Genomic DNA, 19,420 nt, shown 5'->3' on the forward strand with positions numbered 1-19,420 from the left:
AGCCAGGCGCCGCGCGCTCATCGCAATCCCATGCACCTGCATGGTCGCCCATCGTCCTCTAAGTTATGCAACAGTCTATAAACATATAGCTATGTTTTATAACTGAGCGGACAGTAATGTCATGATTTTTACGACGTATTGATTGTATCCATATACTGGGATTGTCCACGTTTCGCGTCCTCATGGTATTACTATTATTGTTATGTATTAAAATGGAATAAAAGCAGAATGTGTACGAATTTTATGCAACTAACCATCGCTAGTTTTCATTAGGGGGGTATTAGTATATCGGAAGAACTCTATGATACGGACAGCATAAAGGAATCTCAAATCAAAGATCAGCAACGTGATGCCAGCTACTTCAAAGGGACATAGGGTGAAACACATGGAGCGACAACTAGCGCGATATTCGCGTCGCGCGACGCATCTCTTGTGGCGCGAAGGGCCAGCAACGCCGCTCTCTTTGACCCCTCTGCGACCCCGCAAGCGACCGCCTCTGCCAGATTTGGGTTGCGGTCGTCCGGCGCGACACCGGAAACCAGAGCGCAGAGCACCAATGAGGACATGCCGGCAGTGGCGCCACCAACGCGGTTCTTTGGAAAAGATGGAGTGGTCATGGTCAGTCTGTGCCGTCTGTGCAATCATGGTTTCGTGGAAAACAATGTCGGCCGACATTTAATGAATGCATAACTGAGGGAGCGCACGCACGTGCACCGCTTTGGGAGATCTTCAGTAGAGATTAAAAAATAAGAAGACGAAAAGCGACGACGAAGGCGAACACAGAATACACAGCACACGTGAAACGAAAAAGACGACGACGACGACGACGACGACGAAGAAGAAAAGAAACCGAAGTGGGGTGCGCACCTACAGACATGATATATTGTTGAATGTAGCAATAGACAACACACAGAAGACAAGACGACACCACGGCAAACATGATGGGGCGCGTTAAGTTGGTGCTCCAGGAACGTTCCCTCTCTCCCGGGATCACTTAACAGCACCAAAGCAACTTCCGGTGCGGTGCACCCTGCGCGCCCCTTGTCTCATGCCAGGGTAAAGCAGTACGACTTCCGGCCCCTTACGCATTTTCCGGTGTATGCGCCGTTTGGTCACAGAGATGGCGTTTAGCGGGATTGGTGGACGGCTTGTTTTACAGAAGGTAGACGACAGAACGAAACTCTCTAAGCAGTGGCGCGCGTGCGGGACGTCCGGCTTCCGGATAGCCTCACAAACACCGTTAAGTGGAGACACCAAGGGTTCGTTCCCCGAAGAACCGGGAAATGACGCACAGGAGCCTGCTTAACGCGCCCATTCTTGCTTCTTTTGTCAGTACTGTATACACCCCTACTTCCGGTCACTACAAGGTGTGTGTTTGTAATGCGGGGTGCGCCACATGTCATTATATAAAGTAATTGTTTTGTGCGTGTTTATCAACGTCGTGTTAGCAGGCGTATGCGACTCGCACGTCTCGGTACTGTGTACGCGACATCGCGTTCTTGTCACGTCTTGTAGTTCGGAACGCGACAAGCCACCTCGTCGTCGTGCGCGACGATCGCTCTCAAAAATCGCTCCATGTGGTTTAAACTTAGAGCGATTGGCTAATCCTGTTTTAGGAAGCGCCATCACAAACGCCTTACTCCTGTCTACTATAGAACTCGCTATTCCTGCTATCAGGTTTGTGAGGGTCAGCAAGGTACGTTAACTAGGTCTGTAGAGTACGTTAACTAACGGCGGACTCACGTCTGCACTTTGCGTTGTCCAGCTTCGTCCAGACGAGCGCCCATCCTTCCATGACACATTCAATTGTCCATCGTCGCGGGCCATGGGAAACGTAACCAGGGGCACATCTCACCCTTAGCTTTGAGCTTTCATTCAGACGCCCATCTGGATATTCCTCGAGGATGAGGTTGTCAGGGAGGCTGTCTTCTGGATTGGGACAACCTGCGGCTAGATGAACAATGTGAAGCTGAGTGAGGACGTGCAAGATGTTCAAATAAATAATAAATCGCTAGATGGCCGAATATATATATACATTTAATAAACAATCGTTACTTACGTACCATGAGAACAGCTGTCATGAAAGCGTGCTACATATATAAACAGCCGTTCACACATACGATACCCCTTTTATGAGATAGCCATCTCAGTCCAAACCTCTTGAACCTTTTTCATGATTTCCTGCGTTCATGCGCGTGGGGCCTGTAACCTTGAAGACCTTAAAGGCGTCACGGAACATTCACTCTGCACCCGACAGAGGGTGCACTACGCATCCTTTCCCCTGCCTTTACCCAGACCCAGAGCCCTGTCTCCTCTCTCCGTGTACGATATATCCTCAGGAGACAAGTTAAGCTCGACAGCGCGGCTAACTACTAGCCGAGGGAAAAAAGAAAGAAAGAAAAAGAGGGAACAGCTTCATCACATCAAGCATGGGCCACCCATAGCTGTTTCGAATACTGAACGGACAAAGGTTCAGCTTGTTCGGCTATATTTGTTATGCCATTTAATTTGATTGCTGATGCATTAGACTTCTAAGTGAGTCTACTTGAAACTTAGTACATTATCGTCTTTATGGAGCTCAACAATTAATATCTGGAAACCTCACGATGGAGTGCGAGCGCCCACGGTACGTGAATGTCTCTGGAGAATGTTGCCGCAGAGTACCATCTAACAGAGATTTCGCAAATTGATTTGCGAAGGCGACGCGTTGTATGCCGTGCAAATGCGGGACAAGTCTAGACCTGCTCGCTGCAGTCTCGAGTCAGTCTCGTGCCCCGGTAAGGACAAGGTGCTTGCTTTCTTGCGCTAGTCATGGATGAGGAACAACACAACAATGTGTAGTTTTGCTTTAAATTTCAAAAAGAGCTGAGTTTTGTTTATCGTGATGCTGCCGTCACCATTAACGCTGCCCACAAATGGTTTGAACGATTTGGTCATGGTTGTGAATAGATTGAAGACGAAGGGAGAGCGGGACGTCCCTCAACATCAGCAACCGGACGCAACAACATAGCAGTACGTCACCCACATCAACAACAGGAAAATGTTGATCTACTAGGACAACTAGAAACAACTAGACTAGTCAACAACTAAAGCGAAGCGGCCGTCCGCCTGGTCATCGTTTTCAGGGCGAGAGCAGCACAATTTTTGAGACATGGTGTAGGCAGGATCTTGCACTTGTCCCAGCCTGCAGCTGGCAATAAAACTGGTAAAACGGGCCTAGTTATCGCGTCCAGTAAATGGCTCCGCTCAACTACAGAGTTGACCCAGGTGCAAAATGCCTGCAATCCCAAGTGGTTTATGAAAGGATTTCCACTTGAAACCACTTACGTACAAAGTGGTTCAAAGTGGTTTCAAGTGGGAATCCTTTCATAAAACCACTTGGGAGTGCAGACATTTTTTCACCTGGAGAAGATGAGGCGTGCCACCGCGTTTTCATCCTGCATCACGAGAACGTGTCCTGTCACACATCTCTTCTAATCCGGCAGTTTCTCAAAAATAAGAACATTACAATTTACCCTCATCCACATCATTCCACCGATTTAGCACCGTGCGACTTCTGGCTGTTCCCGAAAATCAAGATTATTATGAAGGACACACGTTTCGCATCAACTCGCGACATCGAGGCAACCACGACAGCGGAGCTAAGTGCACTCACAAAAGACGACGTCCAGTTCTGCCTCAGGAAGTTGCAGGAACGGTGGGACAAGTGTATTCGAAGTAGCGGAGACTATTTCGAGGGGGACTGATTTGAACTTACCTCTTACTATAATAATCGTATCTGTATGTAAACATTCACCGTACTTTTTGATCACTCCTCGTGCAACCCATAGCGTTTCAGTGTGCTAGCAGAACGGTGCCATTCACACTGCTAATACAAAGATCCCTTACGGTCCCTTAACTTGAATTTAACACTTAACACTGCTTCACTAAAGGGAGTTATGGTTACTCAAACATTCATCACGTCACCAACTAACGTTTACAAAAGAGAATTGAATGTTGACTTGAAGTTTTAGCAACGCTTGATCTCGGTTCAAAGTTAACCAGCGTTGGTGAAACCGGGCCATTGTGCTGCCAAGCATATCGTGCGATAGTTTGCGCGTCGAACGTTGTTATGGTGTTAGTGAAAAGCAAAGTGTAATTTGGTCAGTTGCTTGAGTAATTAGATAACTATGTTAATAAACTATTCCTAACAAGCATATCATATAATAACGCGGCCGGCTTCAGCGATATCGTCACGGGGGGCGGATGTATTTATTTTGCCAGGAAAAGTCAGCCAGAAAGGACGGCTTGCTATTCCTTGTTAAATAATTCACTGCTAGGTATTCCTGGGGTAGTTAGAGTAAGGCGATGTGGGGTCAGAGGTCTTCCGCCGTCCCACCCACCCATTTCGTCAGGCTTGAGTCCCGATGTGTGGCATTTCTGCATCATACTTACCACTGCCATGTAACAATGGCTCACCTGATAACTCTCCATTCAATACGACTGGAGTTTATAACCAAACAACATTATAGATTACAGGGTTATCTGACTAACATTTGAAACAAATAATAATAATAATTGGGAGCATGAAGCATTGTAAACTGCACCACAGCTTCAGTTCAGCTTTCATTACGGCAGCTACACTGCACGATCTTTCGTCGCGTCGTATCACATATATCTAACACGTCGCAGCGAAGTCATACCTTGTCAAGGCAGCTGCTTAGAGCTACGTACTCGAAATCTTTGACAGACAAGTTTTCGAAAGGTACTCACGTTCTTGAGCAGGTACTGAGGCACAAATAGAGAGCAAAACTACGACGCTCACCGCAACCTTCATTTTGATTGCACATTCGAGGCTCCAGAACCAAGTAGAGACGAAGCCATGCGACTATCTGGCAATGAAAAGATAGCAGCCCTCAGAAATTGGATCGCTCGAAAGTGACGCCTGTGTCCTGATGAGACGGAGAACTGACACATTTTTGGCCGCGATAATTATTGCACTTCCCTTGATACATGATCGTCGCCTGGGAATATGCACGCATGTTCCTTGTTGCGCAGTTCGAGATTGCGCCCCATGCAGCAGAATGCGCCGAACGGTGCAAAGCGGAAAAGGTCGTTGGGTTGCAGGTTGGAAAAGACACAGGAGTAATTCTCCCGTATGGTATGGTGTCAGTACTAAATAGGTATATTACCTTTTGAGGCCTCTAGAGGCATCCAAATGCTCTGAAAAGCGCTTTTGGGCTTCTTTCAAGCTGTTTTCACCGTGGCGCCCATGAGAAACGTGCGAATTCGCACGTTTCTTATTAATAAATACACTTCGTAAAAAATATACATCTATACCAATAATATATATATTTTTTTTAAATATACCTCTTGCTGCAGATGTGTGACTTGCCTTCATGAGCTCAGAAAGCCAGGAAGTACACATCATCTATAAAACATAAAGGTTCCGCGTTCCTGGCAGTCGATGAAAAATGCCGAAGGCCACAGCCCAACATTTTTTTAAGACTGAATTTGGCGTATTCCGAAAAAGTTCGAATTATACTCTTGCACGTGGTGCTACATGCCGAAAATGCCGGCAGCCAATTGCATTTTTTTTTCTCCGGGGCCTCACAGTTTCGTTTTTTTTTTTCGATTCCAAGTGAAATGCGGAGAATACCGTAACCCATAACACTTTTATCAGGGGGTCAAGGGGGTTCAACTTAGCTGCTGCATTTCAAACAGCGAAACTCACGATCACAATCATCTGATAAGGCATGAGCTCGGCCGCGTGCTAACATGGCGCTCGGCATGGCGTATCGCTGAGCTCCGTGCCGCATATTAGCGCACTCACCAGATAACGCCACTCCTGTGACCAGAGATCGGCAAAATGACCCACGCTCTGGCAACACCTTCTAGATAACAGAAGACCTCTGCACTCTTTCAATTTACGTCTCCAAGCAGCACAATGTACTGAAAGTAGAGTGCAATAGGGATGGACGGTATGTGTCTTATCAATGTTCTTTAGCTTCAGGAGTCTGTTCAAGGCCTTCCACCCACCTGTCCACCCCTATTGCACTCGACTTTCAGTACATTGTGCTGCTTGGGTCACGCATCTGGTCCTGCTGTGGCTGTTGGCGATAGATAGATGTGACGTCACCGAAAGAGCGAAGAAGAAAAAAGCTGACTCATTGAAAATGTATGGCAGATGCGTGACGTTTTTGGAAGAGTACAGATGCCTTCTGTTATCCAGAAGGTGTTGGCTCTGGTCGCAAGTGTGATGTTATCCGGTGAGTGCACTAATATGTGGCATGATCGAGCTCACAGCGTACGCCATCTCGACCTTCACGTGAGTTCGTGGCCTGTCAGATGATTGTGATAATGAGTTCCGCCGTACGAAATGCCGAGCTATGGGTTCAACTACACCTGGAACCCTCCAACAAAGTAAATGCTTTGCGTACTAAATGTCCTCCTACTAGGCTGCCCTCCTCCCATGAGTCATGCCCGTACAACTCATTGTTCAACGAGTAGTGACGACCCTCTACATGCTTAGATAAGGAGTTGTCATCTTGGGTTGGTTGGCATGAAACACCACGGTAGTAGGGAAGGAAACCTCAAGCTTATTTATGTACTCCTGTTTATACCATAATAAGTGCTAAACAGAACTAATGTATGTACATGTGGTGGTGTAAGTTGTGCTTTATAAAATAGAGGGAATAGCCAAACAAATGATATATTTTTCTCGCCATTTAGTTAGTTATATTTTGTGTGGTTCTTTGTTGAAATAGTACCTTCCTATTTAGCTCTCACCAATTATTATAGCTGCCGATTTTTAATCATCTATTTTTGGCGCAAGCTTTTTAACATGACGAAAATATCCAAGTTTGACAAGATGTACAAATGCCGAAAAACGTCGAATCTCCGCAGGAATAATGGCAGAAAACGCGGACCTTTTCCTTTCAAATACCTTTTCTAGGCCTTCGATTATCAACGTAGATTGTGTTTTTTTTAAATGTGATTCTGCATGTTACACTGCTTCATCTTCCTTGTTTCCGTGACTTGTGACAAAAATTTTGAGACAAAATAAGTTCGAACAACGTATGTGCGATAACGCTTTTTTTTTTTCAAATAAAATCATACATTCACATTCGTGTGAATTGATTTGACGATGTCTTCAAGAGGAACCACTGTGAGCGTAACGATGTCACTATGCAATTTTGCTTTGGTATATGTATTTCTTGCTCGCATCATATGAACATGCATACCGCGTTGACAGAAAGCTGTAACAGCGAAACGTCGTAATTTATTTAATTTTCATATAAACATACTTTTTTTTTTGTCGTGGTATGTACAGTACCAAATGTGAACCCAGAAAGCTGTTCACACATAAATGCATCATCAAGTTCATGGCACGTCGGCGTCTCACTCTAACGCACACAGCATTCGTAATGGTCCTGTTCAAAGAAGTCTCGCAGTGGGGCGCAGTAACACCATCGGCTTATCGTCAAAAGTTCACAGACCAGATGATTTAACAGTTGCAACAACTTATCTTCTCGTCAGCCAACCTGAAGTAGTATGCGTGACGCCACTTGTCCTGTTGACGACGACGGCGGTACAACTAGAAAATAACTCAAACAATGACGAAGCAAGGCGGCGTGGAGTCGCGCTTCAACAAGAAATGTAGCTGTAAATGCACTCATCGTATTTGATTGTTCGTTGTACCTTGAGCCTGTTAATTTCTGCGTGGCTTTCACGACCACGCAGAGCACCAAACTAGACGACGTTCATTTCCACTGTCGTCGTTTTCACGTTATCAGCCGCAGGATGGCGTTGTCGTCGCCCGCGTAACACGCCGCCGTAACGACACAATCCTGTACGTCCAGCAAAGGGCACGCACGCGCCAGCCGTTGTTCCAGAGTCGTGCGAACCTCGACACAGAGGGATTCGTTAAAAAATAGACGCAAGCACTCGCAAGAGCACGTAGACGCAAGAGCACGTAGCACATCACTCAGAAACCGCGGTCAGGCATCAAGTTCATCGTTGTCCTTCGTAGACGGCGATGACGACGTCGCTGCGTCAGACCGGTACGGGTTTATGTTCACAGTGAGCGATTCGTACGGACGTTCACGTTGTTTCTGATGGGTTAGACTCTGTGGATAAATCGTGGTAGACGTTACAGTCAGTGTTAAGATACTGAACAGCCTTCTATAGCTAAAAGCACATGCAAATACGAATCCAGGCCTTTGTACAAGGGCCTTTGTACAAGGTTGACCGAGACATTGGCTCGAGAAAAATCAGTGAGTTCATGTCGATCTGTAGCTGTGGAACAGCGATGCATAATCAAGTTCCTCGTTTAGTATGGGGAACAAATGGGGTAACGCCCCGCGAGGGCACTTGAGGTACAATCATAAATAAAATAAAATAAAATAAACGATGTAAGTGCGAAGAGTATACGAATGTTTGTCGACGGACGGGTTTGGTGACGAATGAACCACATGGACACGTTCGTCCGACTGCAGTCACACCAGTGAACATCGCAGGCGTTGAACAAGCCATCCTCGAAAAACGGGTAACAGTTCGGGACATTGCAGCCCAGCGTAATATTAGTGTCGGCAATGTGGAGACAATCATTCACGAGCACTTACTGTTCTGCAAAGTTTATGCAAGATGGGTTCCCCGACGCCTCAACTGTGACACGAAGGGAGCGCGCATGGCAGTCTCTGAGCAGCGACTGAACCGGTTTCAATCCCATGGGGGACGATTTTTTTTTTCAATCACTAACCATATGTGATGAACCTGGGACGCATCATTTCACTCCAGATGCATAAAGCAGCAGCACAGAATGGTGACATAAGGCTACCCGTTGCCAAAGAAAAAAAAAAGAAAAAAAAGATGCAGCAATCTGCTGGGAAGTTCGTGGGGGCTGTCTTCTGGGACATACAGGGTGTTATCTATGTGGACTTCTTGGAGCAAGGGGTCACGATTAATGCCCACTATTCTACGTTGATAAAGGGTGCAGTGCGAAACGCAAATCGCAACAAAAGACTTGTGATGTTCTCCAGAAGGGTCATTCTTCTTCATGACAATGCCAGGCCTCACATTTAACGTTAGCAACCCTGGCCGAAATGCGTTGGGAGATTTTGCCACGTGCCCCTTACAGCCCAGATTTAGCCCCAAGCGATTATCATTTGTTGTGCCCCTTAAAGGAGCAGTCTAGAGGCCCACAACTTTGTTTCTGTTCTTGGTCAGTATGGAATGTTAGGCGGCCGAAAACAGTTTTCCCACAATTAGTGCAACCGTAGCGAAATTGGGACGCCTGCAATAGCTCACCGAACCTCCCGTGCGCGAAACACCCTCCTTCGCCTTCACGATAGGCACGTGATGAGCGCCACCACGCGCGTCACTATGTGACGCAAGTGGTGAGGACGCTCCTCATTGGACCTGTGATCACACGATCGAGGTGAGCAACATCGCGCAGGCCGGAGCGTCTGCTACCGCTTCGGAGACGCCATGCGTTCTCCGGCTACGTGATGTCCGAAACGGAGGGTTTGAAGGCTGTCCACGACACAACCACAATTTTTTGGGACCACAGACACCACGGGAAGGACGAGTGGTGCAGCTCGAAATTAACTGCGCTTGTACAGCGAAAACCCCGTGCTTCGCGACAGTGTGCAGCCTGTCCGACCGTTTTCACCGCGCAGTTGGTTCAGTGGCTAACAGGTGGCGCCACAATACCGCCGCCATCAGAGCCGTATATTAAAAAGGAGTCTGGCCATTGGGAGGAGTCACAAAAAGAGGCTCGACCTGTCAATCACAGTTTCGCTCCTCTGATTGGGTTGCTTTTTACCAAGAGGGTCGCCATGACACCTTACTGCCACCCAAAATGGCGTCGAAAACAAACAGTGGTGAAGCGGAGATTTCGCGACAAAAAATTTTCTTTTTACGGACTGCTCTGATTTTACGCCGCAAATGTACATTTTCATATACGTTTCTTGGAAATCAGTTTCAACGTACGCTCATCCATCGATATCTAACCGAAAATAATACGTTTTGTCGCCGATGTTAGGCCTAGTGAACACGGCGATCACAGCGAAATTGTAACCAAAACGGCACTGTGCTGTACAATCTTATATTTGATTGATGGATTTCATGGACATAAACATTCCTGCCTCTTATATTCCAACTATTCATGTAATTTGTTTGAAAATCATACCGACAACAGAATGTGTCCCAGCAGGTGGTTCTGCCGGCAGCGGTACAACGACGGAAGCAGACGAGAATTCCCGACGTGCCTTACGCTCCATAGGTGGCGCTCATCAAATTTGCGCTAACAATCCACTACTTTTGCAGATTGCGAGAGGTATCCATTTCAATCCCATCCAATTCACTTGCCACCCAAAATGGCGCTGCCCGTGTTGGATAAGGGGGCAAATAGTGAGGATAGGCTGATTGATAGCACCCCATATTTCAAGACTTCATTGGTCAGAAAGCTGAAAAAGTGGGTGGAGCTTCAGGTATAGGCATGACCCATTAATGGCAAGACTCCCTTTTAATATACGGCTCTGGCCGCCATCGCTTGCTTTCTGCTACTGTGAATTCTGAAATTGCACAGAAGCCACGCATATATTACTCTTGTGATCGTAATCTTGTTTTCTCAGGCTCCATATATGATCTTTTTTTAGAAAACGGGATATAAATCATATGAAGAATAGAAGTCAACAAGAAACAGCTCGCAATGTTCGTAGCAGACGGCTTTTCCTACGAACGAATGAGGGGCTCTCTACCACCAACGTCACAGTAGAGTGGGTGTGGTCTGCAGTTGGAGCGCTCCGGCCTGTCACCGCGGCAGCGATTTTCCAAATTAATTGCACCGTGGCGAAACAACTTTGGACAGAAATATTTTGTGGGAATGCTTTTCACATACTGCTTTACAAGATGACAGCAGTTTTTGGCCATGTTAGATACCACTTTAATGCTCCTTTAAAGACCAGGTTGGAGGAAAGACGATCCACACAGATGAAGCTCTCCACAAAGATGTCTTGCAGAGGCTATGGCAGCAGCCCACTTGTTTCTACAGCAAAGGCATCAGGGAGATGGCAGCGGCGTATAAATACGCACACTGAATACTTTGAAAAACCAACGTAGTTTGGTGGTTCCCTGAATTTCCCATTGTATTTAGACAAATAAAAGTCCCGGTCAACCTTGAACGAACCTTGTGGATCGGAACACTGTGAATCCGGAAACATGCTGTTTTTTTTTTTTTTTTTTTTTAACTGGACGTAAGGGTGAGCAAACCTTTTTAGAAATGTAAAGTGTTCCTCTAAGTTGCCGCGTGACACAGGTACGAAAATGTTCTAAACTAATTCTAGTTGGCATCGATATTCCTAAAGGGAAGTTTGCCTGCCCCACTTGTCTGATGTCCACCATGGTGATGCAGTTTCAGAGCGGAGGTGCAAAGCTTTCAACAAAGCAAGCCCATGACAGGTCTTGTGTAGAAGGGTAGAAAATCAGCGAACGGGTAAGGCAATGTTAAGTGAACTAACCCTTAATAACCCTTTAGATATCATGGCAATGATAAGGACGGTGCCCAGAAATAGAACAGTCCCTAGCTGTTCGAAATATTGGCGGCCAGGTGGCGGATAGGTCTGTTCACGTACCACAAATTTCAAAACCACATCTAAACATTTTTCAATTAAAAAAAAAAACATTAGCAACGATAGGTCTGTTCACGTACCACGAATTTCAAAACCACATCTAGACATTTTTCAATTGAAAAAAAAAAGAAAAAGTTATATCCACGAATACTACAAGACTTTTGATAACCGCGATAACAAAATTAATTCCACAGGAACTGTTTCTGCACCATGGTATATTGCAAATAAGCTAAGGAACGACCACGAGTTATTATCTCGGGCGCGAGATATTGCGCAATAGCACTTTGCGGTCTACTGAGAGACTCAGGAATTCAATGGCCACTGGAATATCTGTCTTCAGCGTACCACCTAATGTTAGGGATACACAGGCGACAAGTGGTGCTCGTACCTGCAATACTCAGCCTGGGTTGACGTGCGTCATATTACGTGGCTGAGAAGAAAATTTGTGTCAACCAATCGATCAGCTAGGGATAGATACAAACCTGTCGGCTGATGTATATGTTGGACCTTGGAATTTTGTCGTCACCGCGACGTTTGAGCGTGCCTCGATCTACACGATCTTCACGTCCAGTATCCTGTGCGTTGTGGCTGTGCAGTACATCATACGGCATGGCGTATGGGTGTCTGCCATCATCAATTTCTGCAAACAAGCATCCACTCCTCACAAGTACAGCCACGAGCAACGACTCACCCATTCGTACACGGTCGTCGATAAGAAGTACGACAACCCTTGTCAATGCAATAATTGAAAGGAGCGAGGGCACGAAATATCAAACGAAGCAGACCAAGGTACGAATGTAAGAGTCGATACTGCAACCTAATGGCATCTTCGACTGGCAACCAACGGTCGTTCTGACAACAGCTTCGGCAGTTGTTTGTTTCTTCCATCTTCTTTCTTCCACCAGCTTGTAGCGTTCTGACTTTCCGAGCGTTGTTTGGAGCGTTCTGACTATTTGTACAGCCAGTCGAAAATACCACTAGTCTCACATTTTCTGCGACTGGCAGAATCAACTGCAGCCACTAAAAAAGCAGAACAGAAATTAACAAAGACAACCCAGATAAAAAAACACTAATTATTCTCACCTTGCGCATATACAAAAGCCCTACAAAATATTCCCTCGACCTCATGCATTTTCAAAATCTCCTATACAGCCAATTGAGACAAGAAGAAAAAAAAAGGAAGAAAAGTAATATTCAAGCAACATCCGCGATTAAACGTTAGAAAACAAGTTCCTATAAAAGAGCAATCGGAAGTACAAGAAGAGCCGAGTGCTGACCTTACCAGGTCTTTGGCCGTAAATGGACTGACTTGTAGGGTAGGTCTGACCACCTTGAGAGACCGATCGGTGAATGTTTTCTTCGCAAGAATTGACACATTCGGCGGCATTGGCCAAGTCTTTCATCGCCACTATTTCTTCTGAATAGTTGTTTGGATAGTCTTGCTGTCCGCCTGCAACAGAGAGTGTTCAGTGTTTTTCAGTGCTCAGCCCTAGTTTATCCTCATAACTTGACACCCGGAATAAACCGTGGGGCCGCGGAGTTCGACTCCTCGTACGAATTATGGTGAACCAGCTTGCTAAAATAACTGGTCCGAGCTCGGTGAATGCCAGAACAAAACTGATTTATTCTGAAGCGCGCCACAACGCTCGCCGGCTGGTGCCACTTCCTTGTCCTACGTTGTCCTAAGCCTCGTTGTCCTACATAATTTTTCTGTTTTATGCAGACTTGGGCCCGTTACGAAAAAATAGGAACTAAATACCGTTACTCGTTACTTCAGAAAAAAGTAATACGTTACTCGTTACCAATATACAAACATAACGAGTTCTCGTTACTCACAGGTAACGAGTTACTTTTACGTTATCTCAGCATAGTTAAAGCAGCCAACAAACATGCCGTCACTTGCCTTCCACTGATTATTAATGAGAAATTGCACTTCAGAAGAAACTGATACTCGAAATTTACATCAGCGATGTTCGTTCTTTTTCGTGTGAAGACATTTGCTGCGGAAGTGGGGGTGATTGGAGGTAATGAAAACACAAGAAAAACACCGGTTTTCGTGCTACCGATCACCAACGATTCCCAAGAACAGACGAGGGACTGCGTCATAATTTAGGGCGATCAGAAGCTTAGCAAAATCAAGAAAAGGCTAGAAGTCAAACCGCGTTTTTTGTAGCCATAACACAATTGGTGCCCATCCTTGGGAAGGAGTGATGGTCGGAGATTACGGAAACAAGAGAAAAGACAAGGGCCTTCGTTTAAGATGATTCAGCACGTCAACAACACATCCAGGGAGGGACTGCAATAATACTTTGAGTCACACGTGGTCGTCACGTAGGTCCACGCATTGCGCCACACGGAGTGCCGAAATGTGCTCCCCCACGCTGAAGAAAAGGAACGAGTAACATCAGTAACGAGTTACCAATTTTTGTAACTTATTCCGTTACTATTACCATTTATTAAAAAGTAACTGAATCATTACTTCGTTACCAAAAAAAGTAACCGTTACGAAGAAACGAGTTACTTGTAACGAGTTAGGCACAACTCTGGACTTTTATGTAAGCTGTTTCGCGCAGATGCCAGCCCTATTGAAAAGCTATTCCATTCCTTCTCCGATCTTCAGTGCTAAAATATCGACGCGCGGTCAGTGCTTTGACACTTCGCTCTTACCTCGCAGATGTGTGTTACAAACAAAGGAGGTTACTCCTACTAACAAAGGAACGGATTAGATAACTTACAGTCTCTTCTGTTAGCTGCACACATGGATTCTCTGGAACACAGGACAAAGCCAACGATGATGACCACAACGACGACGAAACTGGACACTAGAATAGGAATTAGGATCTCCAGATCCGTGACTCCGGGTAGCGTTGATCGTTTCGGATGAGACGAAGTAGCTTCGACAGATGCGACATCTAGAAAAGAAACAATGAATCTAAGAACAAATTAGAGCATGGGGTCCCTACAGTCTGGTTCGAGTAGATCTCTCTGTAGAAGACCCGTACAGCTGCATGGTTTAGCTACAAACTTACTGATGCCATCTTACTGCAGTCTAAAAGTTAACACAACGAATGGAACAGCTCTACTCGCACGCACACACAAAGAAAGAGAGTGATGGAGGGAGGGAGGGAACGGATGGTGACGATAATAGAAACAACAAAACACAACGGGCAACGTAAATTGCAACAAATTTGGGCTGACTGGACCCCACGATGACAACGAAGACGAATTGGTGTCATTGCATTGCAATGAAAGACAAGAGGTAAAACAAGATATTCCGCGAAAATAGCGAGTTTGATTGACTGCAATGTGTCCACTGCTTCTGTGAGGAAGTAGACGAGGGAGAGACGAAGAAGAAGGCGTTCACGTTGGTGGTACGCCCCAAAAGCAGGGAAGGGTAACGGACGTATTGTCGTTACCGTTACAGCTATATTTTCGTTTCCGTTACTGTTTCCGGTAATGGAACTGCTGTTAGAGAGCAGCTGTTGTGCCCAAGTGCTGCTTCGGTGTCCCACGTACACACTACATAGGTAATTTTACGTCGGTGGGATGCGCACATCTTACAATATTTTCTACAACATGTCTACAACATGTCTTCATTCTTCAGTCACTCCGAGTCCAGCAACTCAAGATGGGCGTTACCTTAATCCAATGTGACATTTATAGGTGGGCGCTCTCCGTAGTAAATAATACTGCCGTAGCCACGGTGAAATGAAAACGAAGTAAAAAAATAGATAAAAATCCTACGATTCCATCTTCATGCTATGGTGGAGTAGAGTGCGTGGAGTGTATGTTGTGTCAGTCTCATGTGTTGATGTCATGGAGTTATGAGGACCGGGATGAGTAGGTTAGCGAGAGATGCACTCTATGAGATCCAATATTGCGCTTTGTTTCCATGGTCTCGTGTAGTATTTCGAGCCTTACAGAGACTGGAGTCATCAAAATACAAAAATAGAATAAAAAGTCACTCAAATGTCATCGCACAACAGAAATAGCCATTACCCGGATTCAATACTGGATGATAGTTTCCGTTTCTGTTTCCGATAATGGAGGACCGTGGTATGCGTTTCCGTTTTCGTTATCGTTACCAGTCCAATTTCAGTACTATACCGCTTCTGTTTCCGTTACCATTACCGTTACCTTCCCCCGCCCAAAAGCCTATATAAGCCAATCACGCATTTGAAGTGTGAAGTGAAGTCGCATTAGTGAGTTTGGATTGTTTGCTTTTGTTGTTCTAGAGCGCTCCCGATCTGCCAGAGCACCCTATTAGAACAAATAATCTTAATGACCTACACAATTCAGGATGATAGCGATGTGCCAACGCAAAGTTTTGGAGACTTGAGCTTTCTTTTGTGATGTCACCCTGTACAACGCTTATCAAGAGGGGTACCTAACACAGCTTCCTTCCTCGCTCTTCGCCTTTGAAGACAATAAGAACCGGCTGCTGTTTATTCTCATTATTCTACAACGCAAGACCGCGAACTTGTGTGACGATCTCCAAAACGGGAAGGAAGCACCTCTCCAATGACGCCAAACCTCTCCAAAGCCAAAATAAAGTTGTTTGTCTGGAAGGAAGCAGCAAATAAATTTTAAAGAGAGTAGAGGAGTGTAACATTGTTTACGCAACGGGGCGATGGCTTCCCTTCCTGGTGCAGACACCTTTCAAGCGTACACGGCTTTGTCGTGATTTGATGACTTACGTGACGTTCCATTGGAGGTGGCAAACTCGTATTGAGCTTCTGTGGCACCAGCCGTAGACTTGGCGACCACGTGAATAATGTAGAGCGTCCCTGGAGCCAGGTTCTTCAGCATGAACTGGCTTTGGTTCGTAGGAATGCTGTCTGCCAGTGTGGTCCAGGCGTGTGTGTTGCCCTGACGAATGCGTACAGAAAATTCTAGAAGCTCGCAGCCTCCGCTTTTCCAGCTGAGGAGGTTCAAGGTTGCGTGGTGTTGGGACGGGTGGACGAACTCTTCCTTGCTTGGAGATAGAGGTGCTTGCGAAAAAGGGAAGGCAAAAGAACAATGATCGTCATCGTTCTTCCATTTCACGTATCAATAAAAGGGAAGGGTGGGAAGGAAAAGAATTTCCTGTATCGGTTCTCTTTATCCTGCATTTTACTTTTCGTAAGGCTCGTGCCACTGATGCATGCAAGTATAACAGTACAGAGACTGGTACTAAACACATAAGAAGCTTGAGAGCTTCCCAGGAGTTCGATTTCGCAAAACCACGTAGATATGCTCAGTGCTTTCCATGTAGAGACAACCGACGGAGTTTTTATTGCACATACTCATTTACGGAGTAAAGCTCGTGTTCCGCAACACTCTACGCAGCGACATAGTTCGCCGACGCCGAAACTGTGAACCCCATAGGCGGCACCTGGTGGTGGTGCAGTGTAATGTTTTCGGCGGCGTAAGTGTGTTAGGATTGACAAACTACATTTCGCGGCATTCATAGGCTTGTAGAGGAGGTGGTGTTCCTCTAGATGAGTGCTGACCGGCGATGATGGAATGTCCCAGCGGGCAGATGGTCGTGACCTCACGCTAGGACGATGTCGGTAGAACTGACGAGCCAGCGCAGTAGCGCGTGGTAGCAGGGTCACATCGTCGTCGTCCACGGGCCGCCACATCACTCCTCCCCTTCAGACGCGGAGCGGTGCATGCGGTCGATAGCATGAAGAGGAGAATGAGGACGACACATGGACGATGGACGGCTGGGCATACGGCTTGTGGTTATGGCAGTCGGCAGAGCAGCTGCATGACGGCGTGGGCAAGCGCGGTGTAAGCCTGCGGGTTTCAATGAAGGGCTGAAGTGACTTGGGCGAGAGGGCGACAGTACCGCAACCGGTACGTGAGCGGTGAACTCGAAGGGTTGTCGCCAGAAGAGTGCCGTGGAGGACCGTCGTGAAGCACGGGGAGACTGGGAGTAAAAGTCACTGTGGCCTCAGTGCGTGTCCTCGGTGAAACGTTGGTCCCGGTGGCGCCTGTCCGCCAGGGGGTGGTCGGCTGCTGGCTTTGCCAAGACGAGAATCAATGGGGATGGTCAGGTGGGAAGGCAGCGCGGGCTGGGTTCCTGGACCGCTAACGTAGGAGATGCATGTGGTGCTATCGACAGCGGCGTACCGCGACCGGTACTGGAGCGTAAGTGGCTCAGGAACATGCCGCTGGTGAATGCCCGACGAGTACTGTCGGGAAGCGTAAGGTGGAGTGACGCTGTGGTGGTGACCGTGGCGTGTTGCGAGTTGAGTGTGGCGTCGTGGAATGCCAGGTCGCTGAATGTGCGTGGAGCGTCACCGCCTAGCGAGTCCTCGGAGGAACGAGGCACCGTACCTTCAGCGATGGCTTCCGGAGTGATTCGCTGGTCGGTGGAAAATTTGGGATGGTGAAGGGCTGAATTACTGCTCGGGTCACCAGATGTAGAGGAGGTGGTGTTCCCTGACCGGCGATGATGGAATGTCCCAGCTTGCAGATGGTCGTGGCCACACGCTAGGACGGTGCCGGTAGAACTGACGAGTCTGCGCAGTAGCGTGGCAGCATGGTCACATCGTCGTCGTTCACGGGCCGCCACAGACTGACCTCGGGTATAAGTAAGACTTTTTTAAAGTTACCGCTGCGGAGCAGCTGTGTCTATGAGCGGTGGACAGACGTGGACAGAGGACAGCAGGACGGAGTTGGGGACAAGGGGTTAGTACGCGTCCTGGGCCGACTTCAGGGGGAAGTGTGCCAACATTCGTCCGGAAAATCTGCCGGGAAAACCCCAAACAGCACAGCCGGTGCCGGGATACGAACTCGCGTCACCTTCCACGGCTGGAAGGAGACTTGAGTTCGAATTCGGCTTTGCTGTTTGAGGTTTTCATGCAGCGATCGTCCTAGCCACTACGGTATAAACTAAGAAGCAAAAATTACCTGCACCATCTGTCTTCGCCCGAATAATGTCACTCGGCTCACTCCTTCCAAGCGAGTTGTGCGCTGTCATGAAGAACTGATACGTAGTGCCACATTCCAAGTCGCGCACTGTGTACGTTGGCTCTGCCGTCGAAATCGCCGTCTCGTGCCAGGGCTCCATGTCTTTACGTTGATGGAGGACGTACTCTACGCACCGGAAACAAGGGAGTAATCATGACCCATCATTTGCTACATGCTAGATACGTGGAAAAGTAATGCTATCCTACCTGTAACTGGATTGCCAAACGATGTCTTCAAGGACCAACCAAGTGTCACTGAATCTGATGTGACGGAAACAACTTCCAGTGTGGGAGGGCTTGGTGGAACTACAGAAACAAACGCAATAGGTCGTATGTAGTTCATGAATATTTGTTCCAGCTGGTACTTGTCAACTTCCACGACGTAACATAACGCTTCTTTACAATTCTTTGATAAAGAGGTCCTGGACAGACTTCTAACTGCATGTAGCAACCTACACTTTTGTTTACTATACTGTAGCATCTTCTATCCTTATCGCGTTAGGTGCAATACTGCTCTCTCTTTACTACAAAATATCAACTTTTATGTTCCTAAGTAGTAAAGATGTTGACCGTTATACCGTACCATCGTCGAGGGTCTTGACGACAACTTCGTCAGATTTGGGTCCCGCACCTTTGCGGGTGAAGGCTTGAATTGCTACGCTATAGGACATCGATAAGCGCAGGTTCGTCAGGTGGATTTCTTGTCTCTGATGAGGGTTGTGGACGTCGACTGTCTTGTGGTAATATTGTTCACCCGTTGATCCAAGGGGCCTGTAGCTGATGTAGTAGCCCTTTAGATGACCGTTCCAATCTTCTTCCTTCGATGGCTGCGTTGAAAAGTAAGGGAGG

General features: G+C 46.8%; 2 protein-coding genes across 11 annotated transcripts in view; both read right to left on the reverse strand.

Moving 5' to 3' along the window:
• LOC135368462 (sushi, von Willebrand factor type A, EGF and pentraxin domain-containing protein 1-like) overlaps nucleotides 1-4,871 on the reverse strand; it is a 38,627-nt gene extending 33,756 nt beyond the window's left edge. For 3 of the 4 annotated variants that reach the window (XM_064601749.1, XM_064601751.1, XM_064601748.1), the window contains exons 1-2: nucleotides 4,753-4,871; nucleotides 1,744-1,950 (exon numbers count right to left, since the gene is read on the reverse strand). In XM_064601749.1, the coding sequence (XP_064457819.1) occupies nucleotides 1,744-1,950; nucleotides 4,753-4,816 (271 nt within the window). In that variant the 5' untranslated portion in view covers nucleotides 4,817-4,871. The remainder of the gene's footprint in view (nucleotides 1-1,743; nucleotides 1,951-4,752) is intronic. The other variant, XM_064601750.1, reaches the window with a different exon arrangement.
• A 2,370-nt stretch (nucleotides 4,872-7,241) lies between these two features.
• LOC135368464 (cell adhesion molecule Dscam1-like) overlaps nucleotides 7,242-19,420 on the reverse strand; it is a 183,204-nt gene continuing 171,025 nt past the window's right edge. For 6 of the 7 annotated variants that reach the window (XM_064601754.1, XM_064601753.1, XM_064601756.1 and 3 more), the window contains 8 exons: nucleotides 19,155-19,398; nucleotides 18,779-18,877; nucleotides 18,513-18,698; nucleotides 16,310-16,603; nucleotides 14,348-14,524; nucleotides 12,895-13,062; nucleotides 12,095-12,252; nucleotides 7,242-8,108 (listed from right to left, as the gene is read on the reverse strand). In XM_064601754.1, the coding sequence (XP_064457824.1) occupies nucleotides 7,980-8,108; nucleotides 12,095-12,252; nucleotides 12,895-13,062; nucleotides 14,348-14,524; nucleotides 16,310-16,603; nucleotides 18,513-18,698; nucleotides 18,779-18,877; nucleotides 19,155-19,398 (1,455 nt within the window). In that variant the 3' untranslated portion in view covers nucleotides 7,242-7,979. Of the gene's footprint in view, nucleotides 8,109-12,094; nucleotides 12,253-12,889; nucleotides 13,063-14,347; nucleotides 14,525-16,309; nucleotides 16,604-18,512; nucleotides 18,699-18,778; nucleotides 18,878-19,154; nucleotides 19,399-19,420 lie in introns of all 7 variants that reach the window. The other variant, XR_010414783.1, reaches the window with a different exon arrangement.

The sequence above is a fragment of the Ornithodoros turicata genome, chromosome 9 (assembly GCF_037126465.1).
Source record: "Ornithodoros turicata isolate Travis chromosome 9, ASM3712646v1, whole genome shotgun sequence".
Taxonomy (NCBI): Eukaryota; Metazoa; Arthropoda; class Arachnida; order Ixodida; family Argasidae; genus Ornithodoros; species Ornithodoros turicata.